At 42.3% G+C, this 19,911-nt stretch overlaps 1 protein-coding gene and 9 non-coding genes across 10 annotated transcripts; 1 reads left to right on the top strand and 9 right to left on the bottom strand.

Annotated features, from left to right (window-relative positions):
- Window positions 1-458: 458 nt before the first annotated feature.
- On the bottom strand, window positions 459-531 carry trnav-aac (transfer RNA valine (anticodon AAC)). Its single transcript has one exon. It is a non-coding gene; the product is annotated as a tRNA-Val (tRNA).
- A 666-nt stretch (window positions 532-1,197) lies between these two features.
- Window positions 1,198-1,270, bottom strand: trnav-cac (transfer RNA valine (anticodon CAC)). The gene has a single exon. It is a non-coding gene; the product is annotated as a tRNA-Val (tRNA).
- Window positions 1,271-1,393: 123 nt separating this feature from the next.
- Window positions 1,394-1,466, bottom strand: trnav-aac (transfer RNA valine (anticodon AAC)). Its single transcript has one exon. It is a non-coding gene; the product is annotated as a tRNA-Val (tRNA).
- Window positions 1,467-1,680: 214 nt separating this feature from the next.
- On the bottom strand, window positions 1,681-1,753 carry trnav-uac (transfer RNA valine (anticodon UAC)). Its single transcript has one exon. It is a non-coding gene; the product is annotated as a tRNA-Val (tRNA).
- A 648-nt stretch (window positions 1,754-2,401) lies between these two features.
- Window positions 2,402-2,474, bottom strand: trnav-cac (transfer RNA valine (anticodon CAC)). Its single transcript has one exon. It is a non-coding gene; the product is annotated as a tRNA-Val (tRNA).
- A 123-nt stretch (window positions 2,475-2,597) lies between these two features.
- trnav-aac (transfer RNA valine (anticodon AAC)) lies at window positions 2,598-2,670 on the bottom strand. Its single transcript has one exon. It is a non-coding gene; the product is annotated as a tRNA-Val (tRNA).
- Window positions 2,671-5,145: 2,475 nt separating this feature from the next.
- On the bottom strand, window positions 5,146-5,218 carry trnav-cac (transfer RNA valine (anticodon CAC)). The gene has a single exon. It is a non-coding gene; the product is annotated as a tRNA-Val (tRNA).
- Window positions 5,219-6,423: 1,205 nt separating this feature from the next.
- trnav-cac (transfer RNA valine (anticodon CAC)) lies at window positions 6,424-6,496 on the bottom strand. Its single transcript has one exon. It is a non-coding gene; the product is annotated as a tRNA-Val (tRNA).
- Window positions 6,497-7,697: 1,201 nt separating this feature from the next.
- On the bottom strand, window positions 7,698-7,770 carry trnav-aac (transfer RNA valine (anticodon AAC)). Its single transcript has one exon. It is a non-coding gene; the product is annotated as a tRNA-Val (tRNA).
- Window positions 7,771-16,808: 9,038 nt separating this feature from the next.
- LOC143719435 (uncharacterized protein F54H12.2-like) lies at window positions 16,809-17,966 on the top strand. Its single transcript, XM_077209784.1, has one exon. It carries the CDS (start codon window positions 16,809-16,811, stop codon window positions 17,964-17,966), a length of 1,158 nt encoding a protein of 385 aa, XP_077065899.1.
- The last annotated feature ends 1,945 nt before the right edge of the window (window positions 17,967-19,911 follow it).

Here is a 19,911-nt window from a genome sequence, read left to right on the forward strand (position 1 = left end):
TCAGATTCATATTCTACACATCCAGACCTTTCAGAAAAGTATGGTTTTGTTGGGAGGTGGGGGGGGTGCACGGTAGGCCTATGTAGCTCGCCGCCTATAATTTTGTTGGCAGACCGAACATTTTATATTACTGTACAGGAAACTTCAATGGTTATTTGTTTTATTTTTGTCCTTTTCTAAGAGATTAAACCACAAACATCCCTGCAAGTGTACTGACCTGCTCAACAGAAAATCGCATACGAAATTTTTGCAAAAATCACCCACAGTTTCCGCCCAGTTTCAAACTGGGGACTTTTCGCATGTGAGGCGAACGTGATAACCACTACACTACAAACACGTCTTCAGGTTGCAGACATTAATCTTTAGGTGCACGCTTATTAAAAAGCATATAAAGGAAATGAGCGCTGCACCCACCTAGCGTGGCAAAGAGTTAAAGTTTTCTGTCAGAATCCAACCACTGTTTCTGCTCGGTTTCGAACCTAGGACCTTTCGCGTGTTAGGCGAATGTGATGACCACTACACTACAGAAACCTATTGATGAGGTGCATGTGCTTTTTAGAAGATGGCTCCTTCCCATAATCTGCTCTGCAAGCAGTGTGACAGTCTGTAAATTCCACAAACAACAGAACAGAGGTCATTCTGCATGGCAGTCTGCCTACAGCTCCTTGGTACGATGGCCTTCACCTGTCTCAAAAGTAAGGGTTCTGTAGCATTTATATTTAAAATGCATCCACTTGTTTAAGCCCAGTTTTGAACTGAGGACCTTTTGCGTGAAAAGCAAACGTGATAACCACTACACTACGGAAACTTGATTTGGACGGCACCCACCTAGTGTCATTCGGCATGGCAGTCTGCCTACAGCTCCTTGATAAAGGAAAGGAGCACTGCTACCACCTAGCGTGGCAAAAAGTTTAAATTTTCTGTCAGAATCCAACCACTGTTTCTGCTCGGTTTCGAACAGAGGACCTTTTGCGTGTTAGGCGAACGTGATGAACACTACACTACAGAAACCTATTGATGAGGTACATGTGCTTTTTAGAAGATGGCTCCTTCCCATAATCTACTCTGCAAGCAGTGTGACAGTCTGTGAATTCCACAAACAACAGAACAGAGGTCATTAAACCAAGAACATCCCTGCAAGTGTACTGACCTGCTCTACAGAAAATCGCATACGAAATTTTTGCAAAAAACACCCACAGTTTCCGCCCAGTTTCGAACTGGGGACCTTTCGCGTGTGAGGCAAACGTGATAACCACTACACTATGGAAACAAGTCTTCAGGTTGCAGACATAAATCTTTAGGTGCACCCTTATTAAAAAGCATATAAAGGAAATGAGCGCTGCACCCACCTAGTGTGGCAAACAGATAAAATTTTCTGTCAGAATCCAACCACTGTTTCTGCTCGGTTTCGAACCGAGGACCTTTCGCGTGTTAGGCGAACGTGATGACCACTACACTACAGAAACCTATTGATGAGGTGCATGTGATTTTTAGAAGATGGCTCCTTCCCATAATCTGCTCTGCAAGCAGTGTGACAGTCTGTGAATTCCACAAACAACAGAACAGAGGTCATTCGGCATTGCAGTCTGCCTACAGCTCCTTGGTACGATGGCCTTCACCTGTCTCAAAAGTAAGGGTTTTGTAGCGAATTGCAGCATTTATATTTAACATGCCTCCACTTGTTTCCACCCAGTTTTGAACTGAGCACCTTTCGCGTGTAAAGCGAACGTGATAACCACTACACTACGGAAACTTGATTTGGACGGCACCCACCTAGTGTCATTCGGCATGGCAGTCTGCCTACAGCTCCTTGATAAAGGAAAGGAGCACTGCTACCACCTAGCGTGGCAAAAAGTTTACATTTTCTGTCAGAATCCAACCACTGTTTCTGCTCGGTTTCGAACAGAGGACCTTTTGCGTGTTAGGCGAACGTGATGAACACTACACTACAGAAACCTATTGATGAGGTACATTTGCTTTTTAGAAGATGGCTCCTTCCCATAATCTACTCTGCAAGCAGTGTGACAGTCTGTGAATTCCACAAACAACAGAACAGAGGTCATTCGGCATGGCAGTCTGCCTACAGCTCCTGGGTACGATGGCGTTCACCTGTCTTAAATGTAAGGGTTTTGTATCGAATTGCAGCATTTATATTTAACATGCCTCCACTTGTTTCCGCCCAGTTTTGAACTGAAGACCTTTGCGTGTAAAGCGAACGTGATATCATGGCATGTGCTTTTTAGAAGATGGCTCCTTCCCATAATCTACTCTGCAAGCAGTGTGACAGTCTGTGAATTCCACAAACAACAGAACAGAGGTCATTAAACCAAGAACATCCCTGCAAGTGTACTGACCTGCTCAACAGAAAATCGCATACGAAATTTTTGCAAAAAACACCCACAGTTTCCGCCCAGTTTCGAACTGGGGACCTTTCGCGTGTGAGGCAAACGTGATAACCACTACACTATGGAAACAAGTCTTCAGGTTGCAGACATAAATCTTTAGGTGCACCCTTATTAAAAAGCATATAAAGGAAATGAGCGCTGCACCCACCTAGTGTGGCAAACAGATAAAATTTTCTGTCAGGATCCAACCACTGTTTCTGCTCGGTTTCGAACCGAGGACCTTTCGCGTGTTAGGCGAACGTGATGACCACTACACTACAGAAACCTATTGATGAGGTGCATGTAATTTTTAGAAAATGGCTCCTTCCCATAATCTGCTCTGCAAGCAGTGTGACAGTCTGTGAATTCCACAAACAACAGAACAGAGGTCATTCGGCATTGCAGTCTGCCTACAGCTCCTTGGTACGATGGCCTTCACCTGTCTCAAAAGTAAGGGTTTTGTAGCGAATTGCAGCATTTATATTTAACATGCCTCCACTTGTTTCCGCCCAGTTTTGAACTGAGCACCTTTCGCGTGTAAAGCGAACGTGATAACCACTACACTACGGAAAATTGATTTGGATGTCAGTCCCACCTCTTCTAGGGTACGCTTGTTCAAAAGCGACTGAAACTATAGACTGCCCAGTGTTTTTAACATGGCAAAAAGCTGCTAATTTTGTTGGCAGACCGAACATTTTATATTACTGTACAGGAAACCTCAATGGTCATTTGTTTTATTTTTGTCCTTTTCTAAAGAGATTAAACAACAAACATCCCTGCAAGTGTACTGACCTGCTCAACAGAAAATCGCATACGAATTTTTTGCAAAAATCACCCACAGTTTCCGCCCAGTTTCAAACTGGGGACTTTTCGCGTGTGAGGCGAACGTGATAACCACTACACTACAAACACGTCTTCAGGTTGCAGACATAAATCTTTAGGTGCACGCTTATTAAAAAGCATATAAAGGAAATGAGCGCTGCACCCACCTAACGTGCCAAAGAGTTTAAATTTTCTGTCAGAATCCAACCACTGTTTCTAGTCGGTTTTGAACCGAGGACCTTTCGCGTGTTAGGCGAATGTGATGACCACTACACTACAGAAACCTATTGTTGAGAGGGATGTGCTTTTTAGAAGATGGCTCCTTCCCATTATCTGCCCTGCAAGCAGTGTGACAGTCTGTAAATTCCACAAACAACAGAACAAAGGTCATTCGGCACCCACCTAGTGTCATTCGGCATGGCAGTCTGCCTACAGCTCCTTGATACGATGGCCTTCACCTGTCTTAAAAGTAAGGGTTTTGTAGCGAATTGCAGCATTTGTATTTAACATGCCTCCACTTGTTTCCACCCAATTTTGTACTGAGGACCTTTCACGTGTAAAGCAAACGTGATAACCACTACACTACGGAAACTTGGTTTGGATCTCATTCCAACCTCTTCTAGCGTACGCTTGTTCAAAAGCGACTGAAACTATAGACTGCCCAGTGTTTTTAAGATGGCAAAAAGCTGCTAATTTTGTTGGCAGACCGAACATTTTATATTACTGTACAGGAAACCTCAATGGTCATTTGTTTTCTTTTTGTCCTTTTCTAAAGAGATTAAACCACAAACATCCCTGCAAGTATACTGACCTGCTCAACAGAAAATCGCATACGAAATTTTTGCAAAAACCACCCTTAGTTTCCGCCCAGTTTTGAACTGGGGACCTTTCGGGTGTGAGGCGAACGTGATAACCACTACACTATGGAAACAAGTCTTCAGGTTGCAGACATAAATCTTTAGGTGCACCCTTATTAAAAAGCATATAAAGGAAATGAGCGCTGCACCCACCTAGTGTGGCAAACAGTTAAAATTTTCTGTCAGAATCCAACCACTGCTTCTGCTCGGTTTCGAACCGAGGACCTTTCGCGTGTTAGGCGAACGTGATGAACACTACACTACAGAAACCTATTGATGAGGTACATGTGCTTTTTAGAAGATGGCTCCTTCCCATAATCTACTCTGCAAGCAGTGTGACAGTCTGTGAATTCCACAAACAACAGAACAGAGGTCATTCGGCATGGCAGTCTGCCTACAGCTCCTGGGTACGATGGCGTTCACCTGTCTTAAATGTAAGGGTTTTGTATCGAATTGCAGGATTTATATTTAACATGCCTCCACTTGTTTCCGCCCAGTTTTGAACTGAAGACCTTTCGTGTGTAAAGCGAACGTGATATCATGGCATGTGCTTTTTAGAAGATGGCTCCATCCCATAATCTGCTCTGCAAGCAGTGTGACAGTCTGTGAATTCCACAAACAACAGAACAGAGGTCATTCGGCATGGCAGTCTGCCTACAGCTCCTTGGTACGATGGCCTTCACCTCTCTCAAAAGCAAGGGTTTTGTAGCGAATTGGAGCATTACATTTAAAATGCCTCCACTTGTTTCCGCCAAGTTTTGAACTGAGGACCTTTCGCGTGTAAAGCAAACGTGATAACCACTACACTACAGAAACTTGATTTAGACGTCAGTCCCACCACTTCTAGGGTACGCTTGTTCAAAAGCGACTGAAACTATAGACTGCCCGGTGTTTTTAACTTGGCAAAAAGCTGCTAATTTTGTTGGCAGACCGAACATTTTATATTACTTCACAGGGAACCTCAATGGTCATTTGTTTTATTTTTGTCCTTTTTTAAAGAGATTAAACTACAAACATCCCTGCAAGTGTACTGACCTGCTCAACAGAAAATCGCATACGAAATTTTTGCAAAAAACACCCACAGTTTCCACCCAGTTTCGAACTGGGGACCTTTCGCGTGTGAGGCAAACGTGATAACCACTACACTATGGAAACAAGTCTTCAGGTTGCAGACATAAATCTTTAGGTGCACCCTTATTAAAAAGCATATAAAGGAAATGAGCGCTGCACCCACCTAGTGTGGCAAACAGTTAAAATTTTCTGTCAGAATCCAACCACTGTTTCTGCTCGGTTTCAAACCGAGGACCTTTCGCGTGTTAGGCGAACGTGATGAACACTACACTACAGAAACCTATTGATGAGGTGCATGTGATTTTTAGAAGATGGCTCCTTCCCATAATCTGCCCTGCAAGCAGTGTGACAGTCTGCCCAGTGTTTTTAACATGGCAAAAAGCTGCTAATTTTGTTGGCCGAACATTTTATATTACTGTACAGGAAACCTCAATGGTCATTTGTTTTATTTTTGTCCTTTTCTAAAGAGATTAAACAACAAACATCCAAGTCTTCAGGTTGCAGACATAAATCTTTAGGTGCACCCTTATTAAAAAGCATATAAAGGAAATGAGCGCTGCACCCACCTAGTGTGGCATAAAGTTAAAATTTTCTGTCAGAATCCAACCACTGTTTCTGCTCTGCAAGCAGTGTGACAGTCTGCCCAGTGTTTTTAACATGGCAAAAAGCTGCTAATTTTGTTAGGCGAATGTGATGACCACTACACTACAGAAACCTATTGTTGAGAGGGATGTGCTTTTTAGAAGATGGCTCCTTCCCATTATCTGCCCTGCAAGCAGTGTGACAGTCTGTAAATTCCACAAACAACAGAACAAAGGTCATTCGGCACCCACCTAGTGTCATTCGGCATGGCAGTCTGCCTACAGCTCCTTGATACGATGGCCTTCACCTGTCTTAAAAGTAAGGTTTTTGTAGCAAATTGCAGCATTTGTATTTAACATGCCTCCACTTGTTTCCACCCAATTTTGTACTGAGGACCTTTCACGTGTAAAGCAAACGTGATTACCACTACACTACGGAAACTTGGTTTGGATCTCATTCCAACCTCTTCTAGCGTACGCTTGTTCAAAAGCGACTGAAACTATAGACTGCCCAGTGTTTTTAAGATGGCAAAAAGCTGCTAATTTTGTTGGCAGACCGAACATTTTATATTACTGTACAGGAAACCTCAATGGTCATTTGTTTTCTTTTTGTCCTTTTCTAAAGAGATTAAACCACAAACATCCCTGCAAGTGTACTGACCTGCTCAACAGAAAATCGCATACGAAATTTTTGCAAAAACCACCCTTAGTTTCCGCCCAGTTTCGAACTGGGGACCTTTCGCGTGTGAGGCGAACGTGATAAGCACTACACTACGGAAACACGTCTTCATGTTGCAGACATAAATCTTTAGGTGCACGCTTATTAAAAAGCATATAAAGGAAATGAGCGCTGCTACCACCTAGCGTGGCAAACAGTTTAAATATTCTGTCAGAATCCAACCACTGTTTCTGCTCGGTTTCGAACAGAGGACCTTTCTCGTGTTAGGCAAACATGATGAACACTACACTACAGAAACCTATTGATGAGGCACATGTGCTTTTTAGAAGATGGGTCCTTCCCATAATCTACTCTGCAAGCAGTGTGACAGTCTGTGAATTCCACAAACAACAGAACAGAGGTCATTCGGCATGGCAGTCTGCCTACAGCTCCTGGGTACGATGGCCTTCACCTGTCTTAAAAGTAAGGGTTTTGTATCGAATTGCAGCATTTATATTTAACATGCCTCCACTTGTTTCCGCCCAGTTTTGAACTGAAGACCTTTGCGTGTAAAGCGAACGTGATATCATGGCATGTGCTTTTTAGAAGATGGCTCCTTCCCATAATCTGCTCTGCAAGCAGTGTGACAGTCTGTGAATTCCACAAACAACAGAACAGAGGTCATTCGGCATGGCAGTCTGCCTACAGCTCCTTGGTACGATGGCCTTCACCTGTCTCAAAAGTAAGGGTTTTGTAGCGAATTGCAGCATTTATATTTAAAATGCATCCACTTGTTTCCACCCAGTTTTGAACTGAGGACCTTTCACGTGTAAAGCAAACGTGGTAACCACTACACTTCAGAAACTTGATTTGGACGTCAGTCCCACCGCTTCTAGGGTACGCTTTTTCAAAAGCGACTGAAACTATAGACTGCCCAGTGTTTTTAACATGGCAAAAAGCTGCTAATTTTGTTGGCAGACCGAACATTTTATATTACTGTACAGGAAACCTCAATGGTCATTTGTTTTATTTTTGTCCTTTTCTAAGAGATTAAACCACAAACATCCCTGCAAGTGTACTGACCTGCTCAACAGAAAATCGCATACGAATTTTTTGCAAAAATCACCCACAGTTTCCGCCCAGTTTCGAACTGGGGACTTATCGCGTGTGAGGCAAACGTGATAACCACTACACTACAAACACGTCTTCAGGTTGCAGACATTAATCTTTAGGTGCACGCTTATTAAAAAGCATATAAAGGAAATGAGCGCTGCACACACCTAGCGTGGAAAAGAGTTAAAGTTTTCTGTCAGAATCCAACCACTGTTTCTGCTCGGTTTCGAACCGAGGACCTTTCGCGTGTTAGGCGAATGTGATGACCACTACACTACAGAAACCTATTGATGAGGTGCATGTGCTTTTTAGAAGATGGCTCCTTCCCATAATCTGCTCTGCAAGCAGTGTGACAGTCTGTGAATTCCACAAACAACAGAACAGAGGTCATTCGGCACCCACCTAGTGTCATTCGGCATGGCAGTCTGCCTACAGCTCCTTGGTACGATGGCCTTCACCTGTCTCAAAAGTAAGGGTTTTGTAGCGAATTGCAGCATTTATATTTAAAACGCATCCACTTGTTTCCGCCCAGTTTTGAACTGAGGACCTTTCGCGTGTAAAGCAAACGTGATAACCACTTAACTTCCGAAACTTGATTTGGACGTCAGTCCCACCGCTTCTGGGGTACGCTTGTTCAAAAGCGACTGAAACTATAGACTGCCCAGTGTTTTAAAAATGGCAAAAAGCTGCTAATTTTGTTTGCAGACCAAACATTTTTTATTACTGTACAGGAAACCTCAACGGTCATTTGTTTTATTTTTGTCCTTTTCTAAAGAGATTAAACCACAAACATCCCTGCAAGTGTACTGACCTGCTCAACAGAAAATCGCATACGAAATTTTTGCAAAAACCACCCACTGTTTCCACCCAGTTTCGAACTTGGGACCTTTTCGCGTGTGAGGCGAACGTGATAACCTCTGCACTACGGAAACACGTCTTCAGGTGGCAGACATAAATCTTTAGGTGCACGCTTGTTAACCCTCTGGGGTCCAAAGTGTTTTTGGGGTTCTGGAGGTGTTCTGACATGCTCTAACATTTGAGCTTTTTTCAGTTATTTATAAACATGTTAATGGCAAAGGTGTAAATTCACTCTATATAGCACAAACAGGGCTACCATAATATGTTAGCAAGATGTATGTACATGTTTGTATTTTTGAGAGAATATTGTTTATGCATGGTTATTGAAAAAACTAAAACTTAAAGTCTCTGAAATAAGGCCACAAAACACATACTAAATATGTGTCCACAAGACTTTTGACTAATTGATGTTCTCGCCTAGGATTTTTGCTTCAAAATGATCTGAAAATCATCCTTCCAAATCATTCACATAAAACAATACATTGATTTAAATTTAGTAAAACACTTTTTGTTTGGAAAGGCAATATGCGAAATGGGCGTGACTCATGTATAATGGTCTGATTCACACCTGTGAAGACAAAAGACCTGCTTAATGAGCCGCATAATGAGCTTTCCACAGGTGTGTCACTGAGCCACAAGAAAGAATACAAGGACACAAGAAAAGAAATGTGTATATATACTACAAAATTGGTTCACAGTTGGAAACATCTATAAAAAATAGTATTTTTCCACTTGTATTTTTGCTTGCAAATTGTATAATATCCAAGGTGAACATTTCTAGTAATTGTGTAGTTAATTCTCATACTGTATTTTCAGAAAGTTTTGAATATGTATCCTCTCCCCAAATTTGTCACTAATAAAACACAATACAAATAATTTGAAGAGAAGGCTTATATTGACCTTTTAAGATTTTGTTTACATCTACCTTGTAAATATATTATTTGCTATTTTATTAAAAAGGTTACAATTACAGCAACAATTAAAATAACAATATTTCAAGTGTAATATTTCTTTGTAAAAACTAAAGTGTACATTTTATCATACATATTTCAAATTTAAGGATTCATTAGTTTGAATAAAGCCTACATTGGAACAAACACTATAATAGCATCCTAGTTGATGACTTTATTTTTGACAAAACAAACATAGCCTAATATATTTAACATTTGAGCAGAAATTGGTGAACAAAAGCTTATTCAATGTGGCAAGAGTCTATAGTTTAGGCTACAGTAAACAGTTAATAATCTATTTAAAACTAGTCAACAAAATGTTGTCTTTCATATTTCTTCTGTAACATAGGCATATTGTTTGTTGTTTTTATGATAGCCTATATTAGGGCATATAAATATTAATTTGCAGTTTAATACGTTGCTAATACAAAGACATTTTAACGTTATTTCAACCTATTTCAGTCGATTTTCACTCATCTCAGTATAGCAATAGGGTTTGGTAAAAACTGTTCAGTTCATTCATTCACACACGCGATTCATATTTAAACAGTCTTTTTGCAGTTTACATACACTATGATATCGCGATTAGAACAATAATAAAAAAACTTACTTCTCAGATGGATATTTCATATTTCTTTGTAAAAACTAAATTATACATTTTATCATACATATTTCATAGTTAAGGATTCATTAGTTTGAATAAAGCCTACATTGGAACAAACACTATAATAGCATCCTACTTGATGACTTTATTTTTGACAAAACAAACATAGCGTAATATATAACATTTGAGCAGAAATTGGTGAACAAAAGCTTATTCAATGTGGCAGTAGCATATTTTACATTAAACAGTTAATAATCTATCCAAAACTAGTCAACAAAATGTTGTCTTTCATATTTCGTCTGTAACATAGGCATATCGTTTGTTGTTTTTATGAGCCTATATTAGGGCATAAATTTTAATTTGCAGTTTAATACGTTGCTAATACAAAGACATTTTAACGTTATTTCAACATATTTCAGTCGATTTTCACTCATCTAAGTATAGCAATAGGGTTTGGTAAAAACTGTTCAGTTCATTCATTCACACACAGACGCGATTAATATTTAAACAGTCTTTTTGCGGTTTACATACACTATGATATCGCGATTAGAACAATAATAATAAAGAACTTACTTATCAGATGGATCCGTTGCTCCTCGGAATGAAAAAAAAACAGCACATGTTCTGAGGTAAATGTCCCAGGATTACTCCTCACACAGCCTCGCAAGAAGAAATAGTAGGCTACATTAATCTGATGATTACATTTGTTGTGTTATCGCGTTTATGAGGGGCGTTGACACTTTGCATGTGTTGCTTCAGATCATTTGCGTTTGAATACCGCGCGCTCTCCGTGGGCGTGTCAGATTAGCAGAATAATGAGCTAAGAGAACGATAATGAGATCGGCTGACACCTCTCTCTTTTTTAATAGATTACATAAACAGAGAATATTTATTTTAGTTTTGAATTAGATATTTTAAAAGTACAAACTTAAATGATTATAAAGATATATTGCTCGTGCTTGTGTGAATAGTATTCGCTGAGCTTTGTTTAAGTTTAGAGACGTGCACCAGAAAAAAATTTAACGGAGACAGAGAGGCAGAAAGCACACCCTGTTTATTTTCTTCATTTTACAAAAGCACACGGTTTTGATGTTAATGTGAGTGTACACAAAAAAGGAAGACCCTCTATAGTTTATAATCATGTATTGATTTTATTTATATGACGTAAAATGACGGAGTATTTTAAGTCTATGTTGCTGCTATGTGGAAAAAAAACGACCCAAGAGAGTTAAAAAGCGTATAAAGGAAATGAGCGCTACACTCACCTAGCGTGGCAAACAGGATAAATTTTCTGTCAGACCCCAACCACTGTTTCTGCTCGATTTCAAACCGAGGACCTTTCGCGAGTTAGGCGAATGTGATGAGCACTACACTACAGAAACCTATTGATGAGATGGATGTGCTTTTTAGAAGATGGCTCCTTCCCATAATCTGCCCTGCAAGCAGTGTGAGTAGTTATAACCATTCGGCTTATGTCAAAATGATTTATGACCCTATGATTGACAGGTGGGCGGGGCTAACCTTTGACCTTCCGGAGGGTGTTCCGGAGGTCCTTTGATGTAGGGATTAACCTTTGACCTTCCGGAGGGGTTGTTCCGGAGGTCGCTTAATTTAGGGATTAACCTTTGACCTATCGATCGATCAAGTTGACAGTTGTCTTTACCCTATTGACCTTTGTATGATATGTGAAGTGGCCAGTTGTCTTTGCCAGTTGTCTTTGCCCCATTGATTTTGACCTATTGACCCCGGGGGGAAATAACTTCTTGGTGTGGGAAATCCCCTCCGTGTCGGGGTGAGAAAATAATTTTTCTAATGTCGCATATAGATTAGAATAGATTAGAATTACAAAAGTAAAATCATCTTACCGTTTCACTATGGTGAAGAATTGGATTAAAGTTGACAGTCTCCGCACTGTGTGTGTGTGCGTCTGTCTGTGAGTGTGTGCGTGTCATCCGATATCCTGGCATTCCTGAGCACGCTATATAAATAGGGACTGTGTGTTGTAGCCAGACCAGAAAGAGAACCATGAGCTACATGAGCATGGATGGTTCATCCTCCCCTAAAACCCCAGAGATGGCGCTGACCAGCAAGATGATGGAAAGTCTGACTATGGCACCGAGAAAGGCCATTGGACACGTCCGTTTGACAAACTTTCTCCATGAAACTTCGGAATGGACTCAAGCTGAATATATGATGTGTAGTAACCGTGTATTCGGGTACAAATTTCATAAACCCTCACGAATTGTTATACTCTACACCGCCGACGGCGTGGGTGAGTTTCAGCCTGGGGAAGATCCGTGTGTTGTATTTCCTGAAAAAGACTGGACTCTATTTTACACGTTTGTCTGGAAGGATCTGCACGACATCGGCGAAGAGCCTTTGTACACTGCCGAGTGGGACGGTGTAAGCCCAAACACCCGGTACCGTGTGGTAGGTGACCATACTAAAAAGAAGCCGAATGATTCTGTCTACATATTCTGCTGTAAAGACAAGACAAAGCTAGACAGCACTCGATCAGGAGTTATCCGGCCTAACGAGCATCACGATCTGTACGAAATGCAATTTGTGTTCAATTGGTGCGATCTGAATCTGCTGACTAGTGTTTTTTCAGCCATCAACAAAATGTTCAAATTGTGTGACCTGCACGACGGATACAACAAAATCAAAGTGCTGCTGTTCCACCCCGAGAGATGCGCGCGCAGCAGTTCGTTTACTAAGCCATCCACGCCCATTCACTACAGTCATCCTAAAGCTCGACTGTCAGACCCTCCCAAGCGTCTTTATAAACCGTGGTTAAAATTCTAGAACGTTCCGCCCTCTTCTACAACCTCATAAATTCCAGCGACCAGACCCTCCCGAGCAAACACATATAAACCATGGCTGAAGACGGAGGTCCAGAACCCACACACGTGTGCAGCTGCGGTATCTCTTTCGGCAACATTCTCGACCCTGACGATAGCGTGACCGACCATATTCTGACCGACGACGCCGGACCATCGGGTCTCCACAAAGACTGGCCCCCGGCCAAAACTACCAGACGTCGCATAGCCTTGGCACCGTGCTTTGAAAACGACTGGGCTCAGACTAAAACTACCAAACGTCGCTTAGACTGGGATTTGGAGATCGAGTGCGACTGCGCTTGCACTAAACCTTCACCACCATCCAACAAAAAGCTTGGATCTCACAACCTGACTTACGAGTCCGACGGACGCAACGACCCCGATGCTAAACCCAATTTAGATGCTACAGACGGATGTTTCAGCGACGTTGGATTCAAAATCATAAAAGCAGCGGTCGTGGTGCTGTTGCAACATCTCATTGGTGATAAGCTCAAGGAGGAATGTGAGGGGTGTGGGATTGATCATCCTAGCCAGCTGCAGCATTCCTGCCTGTTTGACCCTCCCAACTACTTCTTCGACACACACTTTGATGAACTGTCAGGCAAGCTGTTTAAACCCAATTTTCATACCATCATTACTATTATCCTCAACCGGTGTGGGTTAAAATCTCGACCCCACCGTATTCAAGGAACAGTCGGGGGTATTCTGCATGAATTAAAAGACGAACCATTCATCACAGCCAAGCTAGAAGAAATCAGGGGGAGACTTCTGGACAAACCCTGCAAGGAGATCATCTACGACGTCGTTGATCTCTGGGAAGGTCTCTCCATCGTGAATGGGGAGTGACCAAACCTCCTCCGACATGGGCGTTGTGGGGAGTATAACACACTTTATAGCATCCATGTTTAAAGATCATTACAAAGACCAGATCATCGGTCTTATGAACAAGATTATTGAGGACGCATCCGATTCCCCGTTTGAAATTTTACGTGATGATGACGACAGTACACGTGAGACCAATCTCAAGAAAATGATGATAAATGTAAGAGGTCTGGGTCGTAACAATACATGGTGCTCTATGATCTCCGCATGTCTTGACGATGACGAACAAGTATTCTATGTGATAAAACAGGTTCTCGATTGGCTGTACGGTTCACAGTCTGACATCGGTGTCTATGATACGTTATCCATGTTCACGTTTGTAGTTGATGTATGTATCCATTTGGTCAAAAAGTCAAAGGGGTTAGACACTGATGATGAGGAGATGGTCGAACGTCGTCAATTGATTAACAACGTCGACCAAATTATTGAACTGTTTACCGATTATGTCCTAAACAGAAACATGTTTGTGTTCCGCGACTTTTTATTCTGGCTAGATTGTGATTAGACCGTTGTATTATATCCGTTTTACTTAGACTGTAACGTCATTATATCCATTTTTTTACTATGTTGTATTATATTCATTTTAACCTTGAGTGTGCATGTAGCATGATTATATCCATTTTTACTTAATGTTTGTTGTATTATATTCATTTTTTTTACCTAGCGTGTACAGACATGTCATTATAACCATTTTTACTTAGCCTGTATATTCTGTAACGTCATTATATCCATATTTTTTTAATAAAAGATTGATTCAAATCATCCGTACCTCTCATTCTTTCACAGCGGGTGAAACATCATCATCATCATGTCCGAGCTCATGAAAAAGGCTTATTATACACCGTCCAACCCAGGTTCTTTAGGGGGTAAAAAACGATTAAAAGATGCCGTCTTAAAAGATAGCGGAGTCCGCCTAAGCGATAAACAGGTTTCAGAATGGCTGGCTGGTGAGGATGCTTACACATTACACAAAACAGCGCCGATAAAATACAAACGAAATAGGGTGGTTGTATACGGAATCGATACTCAGTTCCAGGCTGATCTGGTCGACATGACCGCTTATGCCAAGGATAATGACGGTCATAAATATCTGCTGACCTGCGTGGACGTTTTCACCAAACACGCGTGGACCAGGGTGTTGAAGAATAAGAGCGGGGTTGAGGTTACCAAAGCGTTCGAGTCTATACTCGAAGAGGGGCGTGTCCCACAGAAATTGCAGACGGATCAGGGGAAGGAATTTTTTAACAAACATTTTCAAAATCTCATGAAAAAGCATGACATTAATCATTTCGCTACCGCTACCGATTTGAAAGCCAGCGTCGTTGAACGATTTAATAGAACGTTAAAAAGTCGCATGTGGAGATTTTTAACGGCTACCAATTCACGACGATACATAGATGTTTTACAGGACATTATTCAAGGGTACAATACCAGTTATCATCGCAGTATCAGAATGAGACCCGTGGACGTCAGCAGAGTCAATGAGGGTCAAGTGTTTCAAAACTTGTATGGGGATGTAAAGAAGAATAAGACCGAGAAACCCGTATTAAAGTTCAAAGTCGGCGACGTCGTCAGGATTTCTAAAGTGAGAGGTCCGTTTGCCAAAGGTTATGAGCAGAACTACACAGAAGTGTTTTTCACTGTATCCTCATGTATCCCGCGCCAACCCCCGGTCTACAGACTCAGCGATTATGACGGCGAAGTCCTTGAAGGGTTTTTTTATGAAAAAGAGCTGCAAAAAATAATTGTGAGTAAAAACAAATCTTTTAAGGTGGAAAAGATTTTAGGTCAGAAAAAACAAGGCAAACCTACGCTTGTTTTAGTGAAATGGCTAGGATGGCCTTCAAAATTCAACAGCTATGTAGATAAAAAAACTGTGGTGGACTTGCAATCTCCTTAAAACGCATCGACCATAACGGATGAGATCATACCATCATGGACGAGCACGGGTTCTACGTCACGCTACCATGCAATGCATCGTCGTGGGTTTACCCCCAAAATCGAATATCCAGCTATACAACCAGACTACCAAAAGCTATAAGCTTGAAAGGACCCTGGCAAGTCGGACTAGTCGAAATCGAATATCCTAGAAGTTGGTATAGCTTTAACGACAAAGAAGGATATTTCACCCTAAACATTGCGTCGGATGGTGATACGGTTAAAAAAAACACAGCGAAGCAATTAAACATAGCTGGAGGGTACTACCCGAATATTCGCGCCATCGTACGTGTTATAAATCAACTTATCCTAAATCATGGGGTATTGACTCATGATGAAATAAAAAACAAACTGTTTCTGGTGGCAAAACCCAACGTTTCACTCTACTTCCGAGGGAGACTCGGCATTATTTTAGGATTAGCGAAAGGCGGGTATCTCGGACAATCGAGCTACGATAAAGAAACAGATTTGACGAAAACCATTATGATGTACGCCCCCCATCAATGCGACATCAACGCAGGGTTCTACACACTCTACGTCTACACGGACATTATCCAATATCCAGTGGTCGGCGATTCTCACGTACCCCTTTTGAGATGCGTACATATATCGGGTAAAACCAACAAGACGGTCATTGCTAGATACGACAAGCCGCATTACGCATCGATCGCCATGGATCACATCACTGACATCACCATAGAGGTTAAGGACGATCAAAACAAACCGGTACCCTTCACTTACGGGAAAGTCATCGTAAAACTACACTTTAAACCAAAAAATTAATTATCATTATAGACCTAGAGAGAGTCCGGACTATGTCGCCTACTATCAAAACCAAGCCGGGGGAGCTTTACCGGGTTATGCCAGGGGAGGGGTTATGTATGGTAGCGGCTTAGGGGGTATTTTTAGAGGTCTGTTCAGGATGGCCGTACCTCTGTTAAAAAGAGGCTTCAGCATTGCAAAGCCCCACCTAAAATCGGCTGCTAAAAATATAGTATCCGACGTCTTCTCAAATGTATTGATGCGTTCCCACGACAATGATGCTAAAGCTCAAGGCGGATCTGGTCTGATGGTCATGGCACGTAAGAGAACGTCCAAACCTCCCGGTGTGAGAAGGCGTGGTCAATCGGGGGTGAAAAGGAAGAAAACAACACATGTATCAAACAAACGCTCACTCGTACGTAGAAAGCGTAAGAAGACTGTTAGGCGAAACGCGTCGGTCAAGAGAGGGGTAAAAACCATATTCTAACATGGCGTTACTGCATCGTATGTCGGGAGAGTGCATCAAGTCCGAGCTGGACTTATTTACGGTACCTCTGACACAGACCATCATCGAGAAAAACAGCTATTTAGAAGTAGCTCCGTTATCGGCCCTTTCGCCCTCTGCCCCGATAGAGTTTTTTATCGCGGGAAACGGGGATGATTATATGGATCTCAATAACACCATGCTCTATCTACGGGTGAAAATCACGCAGCCTGACGGAGACGATATCCCGCATCTGGCTAGGGTTGGACTCATTAACTACCCGGGCGCTACAATATTTTCGCAAGTCGACATAACCCTGGGTGATCGCCTGATATCTCAAAGCTCAAGCACCTATCCTTATCGCTGTATCATAGAGAGTCTGCTCAACTACGGTAAGGATACGTTGGAATCTCTGTTCTCCACATCGTTGTTTCACAAAGATTCGGCGGGTCAGATGGATGTGCATGAACCCCCTGGCAATAACGCGGGACTGACAAAGAGGGCGACCTATACCAGCCGGAGCAGGGAGGTGGAACTGTTTACCCCCATACACGCCGATATATTCTTCCAGGAGAAACTTTTACTGAATGGGGTGGATGTTAAGTTGCGATTTATTCGAGCAAAAGATGAATTCTGCCTGATGAGGGGCGACGACATTGCTTACAAATTAAATATAACGGCGGCATCCCTATTTGTCAAGAAAGTGTCTGTATCACCCCCGGTGAGACTGGCTCACGCACAGGCGTTACTGTCAACAACGGCCAAGTACGCCGTCGACAGGGTCTGTCTAAAAACGTTCTCAATCCCTACTGGGTCTCGTGTTCTGAATCAAGAAAATCTGTTTTTAGGAACATTGCCAAAGTCTATCATCATCGCCATGGTCGACAACGATGCATTCACCGGATCCTACACAAAAAATCCATTTGCGTTCAAACATTACAATCTGGAGTTCTTAGCCGTCTACGTCGATTCTCAGCAATTCCCCGCTAAACCTCTACAACCTAATTTCGAAGCCGGTGTGGCGGCGCGTGAATTTTATCAGCTTTCGATGGCGACCGGTAGACACCTTAAAGACCGCGCACTCTGTATCGACAGTAACGATTTCATAAACGGATACACGCTTTATGCGTTTAACCTCACCCCGGATGAAGAGTGTGGCTAGCACATTTCGCTCATCAAGTCCGGAAATATCAGAGTCGAAGCTCGTTTCAGACAACCGCTGCCAAATACCGTTAACTTAATCATTTACGCCGTTTTTGATTCTCTCATTGAAGTGTCTAACCGCAGACAGGTGCTGATCGATTACTATTGAGAGATGAACACGCTTCAACTCACAGCTATCGTGGATAAAATGACGTGCAGAACACATTTTCTTGGGGTTCTACCGAGCGATCAACTACCCAAAAAACCTGTGAGGACCTTACCTGCGATGGGGATCATTAACACCGACCCCGCTCGGCTACCCGGTGAGCATTGGATAGCCGTTTATTTACCCGAAGAGGGGCCCGCTTGTTTTTTCGACAGCTTTGGCAATCCACCCAACAGCACCCGCTTCCCAACCAGCATCGATCACTTTCTAGCGACCAACCACCCCCAAGTATTATATTCCGACAGACAAGTCCAGGATTATTCATCCAATACCTGTGGGGAGCACTGTTTGTTTTTTCTATATCATTTAACTAAAGGTTGTGACTATGACCGTGTGTTGAAACTATACACCGACGATTATATTAAAAATGATAAAATGGTATCCCTATTTGTGAAGAGATTAAGACCGCATGTGTGTAATGATAAAATGTCATCCTGTGTGCAAACGTGTTTGATCTATAAATAAAAAATCTTAAAACATTTTATTTTTTATCGTCTTTATTTAATCGTAAGATACATTCGTTAAAATTCCAACCATTGCCTCGGATCACCGGTCGATATTTTAAACACAGAGTCTTTCGGAGTCCTGTAGCATGAATATTTCCGTGCCTTTTTATAAGGTCTAACATCGGGTGTGGTGGCGGGGGTGGCGGGTTTACTCTTTAGAGACTTAATCACGCTCCTGACCTGTTGATTCGGCACTGTAGAAAAAGGAATGTTTAACTCGCCAAAAGCCTGTAGAAACTCCGTCCATCCCAGAGGTCTCCGGTCATCCCGAACCTTTTGGGGGGCCGTCACATTTTTTAACAAATCAACCATGTGTGAACCTGGTACGACTTTACCCTTGAACACAAACTCCCCCGATTCGTTCCACCCGCTTAGTCCTTTAGCTTTAGACATCTTGTTTAATATGTATCTACTGTTTTTCACGCTTCTCGAAGGGACATTCTTCAGCACTTCGTCCTCCACAGCCCCCTCAGCAACACCGTCTTCAACATTAGCAGTGCGGGGAGCGGCTGGCGTTTGCGCATCTTTAGGCTCAGGGTCACTATGGGGTAACGAGAGGGTTAAAACCCCGCTCTCACGATCCCCTTGTCTAACGATGGTCAAAAACCTGCTTAGGGTATTGGTGTAAAGTTTGGCTTTTTCGTACGGATTCAAATCGGTGCGATGTAAAATATTTCTTATGGCACCGTCCAAATCGTTTTCCACAGTCTGTTGAATGTTCTCGCGTACATTCTCAGTTTTCATCTTATCCAGCTGATGCTGCGGGACTAAATACATCTTCTCAGCGTACTCCATCCTATCGATTGGCTATCAAGCTTGTCAGGAACGGGACGGCGACGCTTAATAAAGGTAAAAGGAAGCCGCCCTTTTGGTTGATGACTCGTTTCTTGGCCGCTATGCCAATTTTTTTATCGGCCACAAATTTGATTTCCGCTTTTCTCTTTTTCAGTTTTTGGTACTGCTGGCGATTGACCGGGATCGTGCCGTAGAGGATGTTTAGCGCCAATTCGCACAGCGATAAAATGAATTCGTCGGACACCGATTGTAAAATAACACGTCGTTGTTTAGGAGACGCTTTATGTAGCAGTTTTAACACCGGCAGATGTTTACAAAGTCTGGCGGACATGACGATTTATCACGTTCTTCTTTTTTTCGGGATATAAACCACTTGACGGTCGGACAGCAATCCTGTTCTGAGACGGTACTGCTCCGGAGTTTTAGCTTTATAGTCT

Source organism: Siphateles boraxobius, unplaced genomic scaffold (genome assembly GCF_051911475.1).
Source record: "Siphateles boraxobius isolate OS27281-9 unplaced genomic scaffold, OSU_SipBor_1 63, whole genome shotgun sequence".
NCBI lineage: Eukaryota > Metazoa > Chordata > Actinopteri > Cypriniformes > Leuciscidae > Siphateles > Siphateles boraxobius.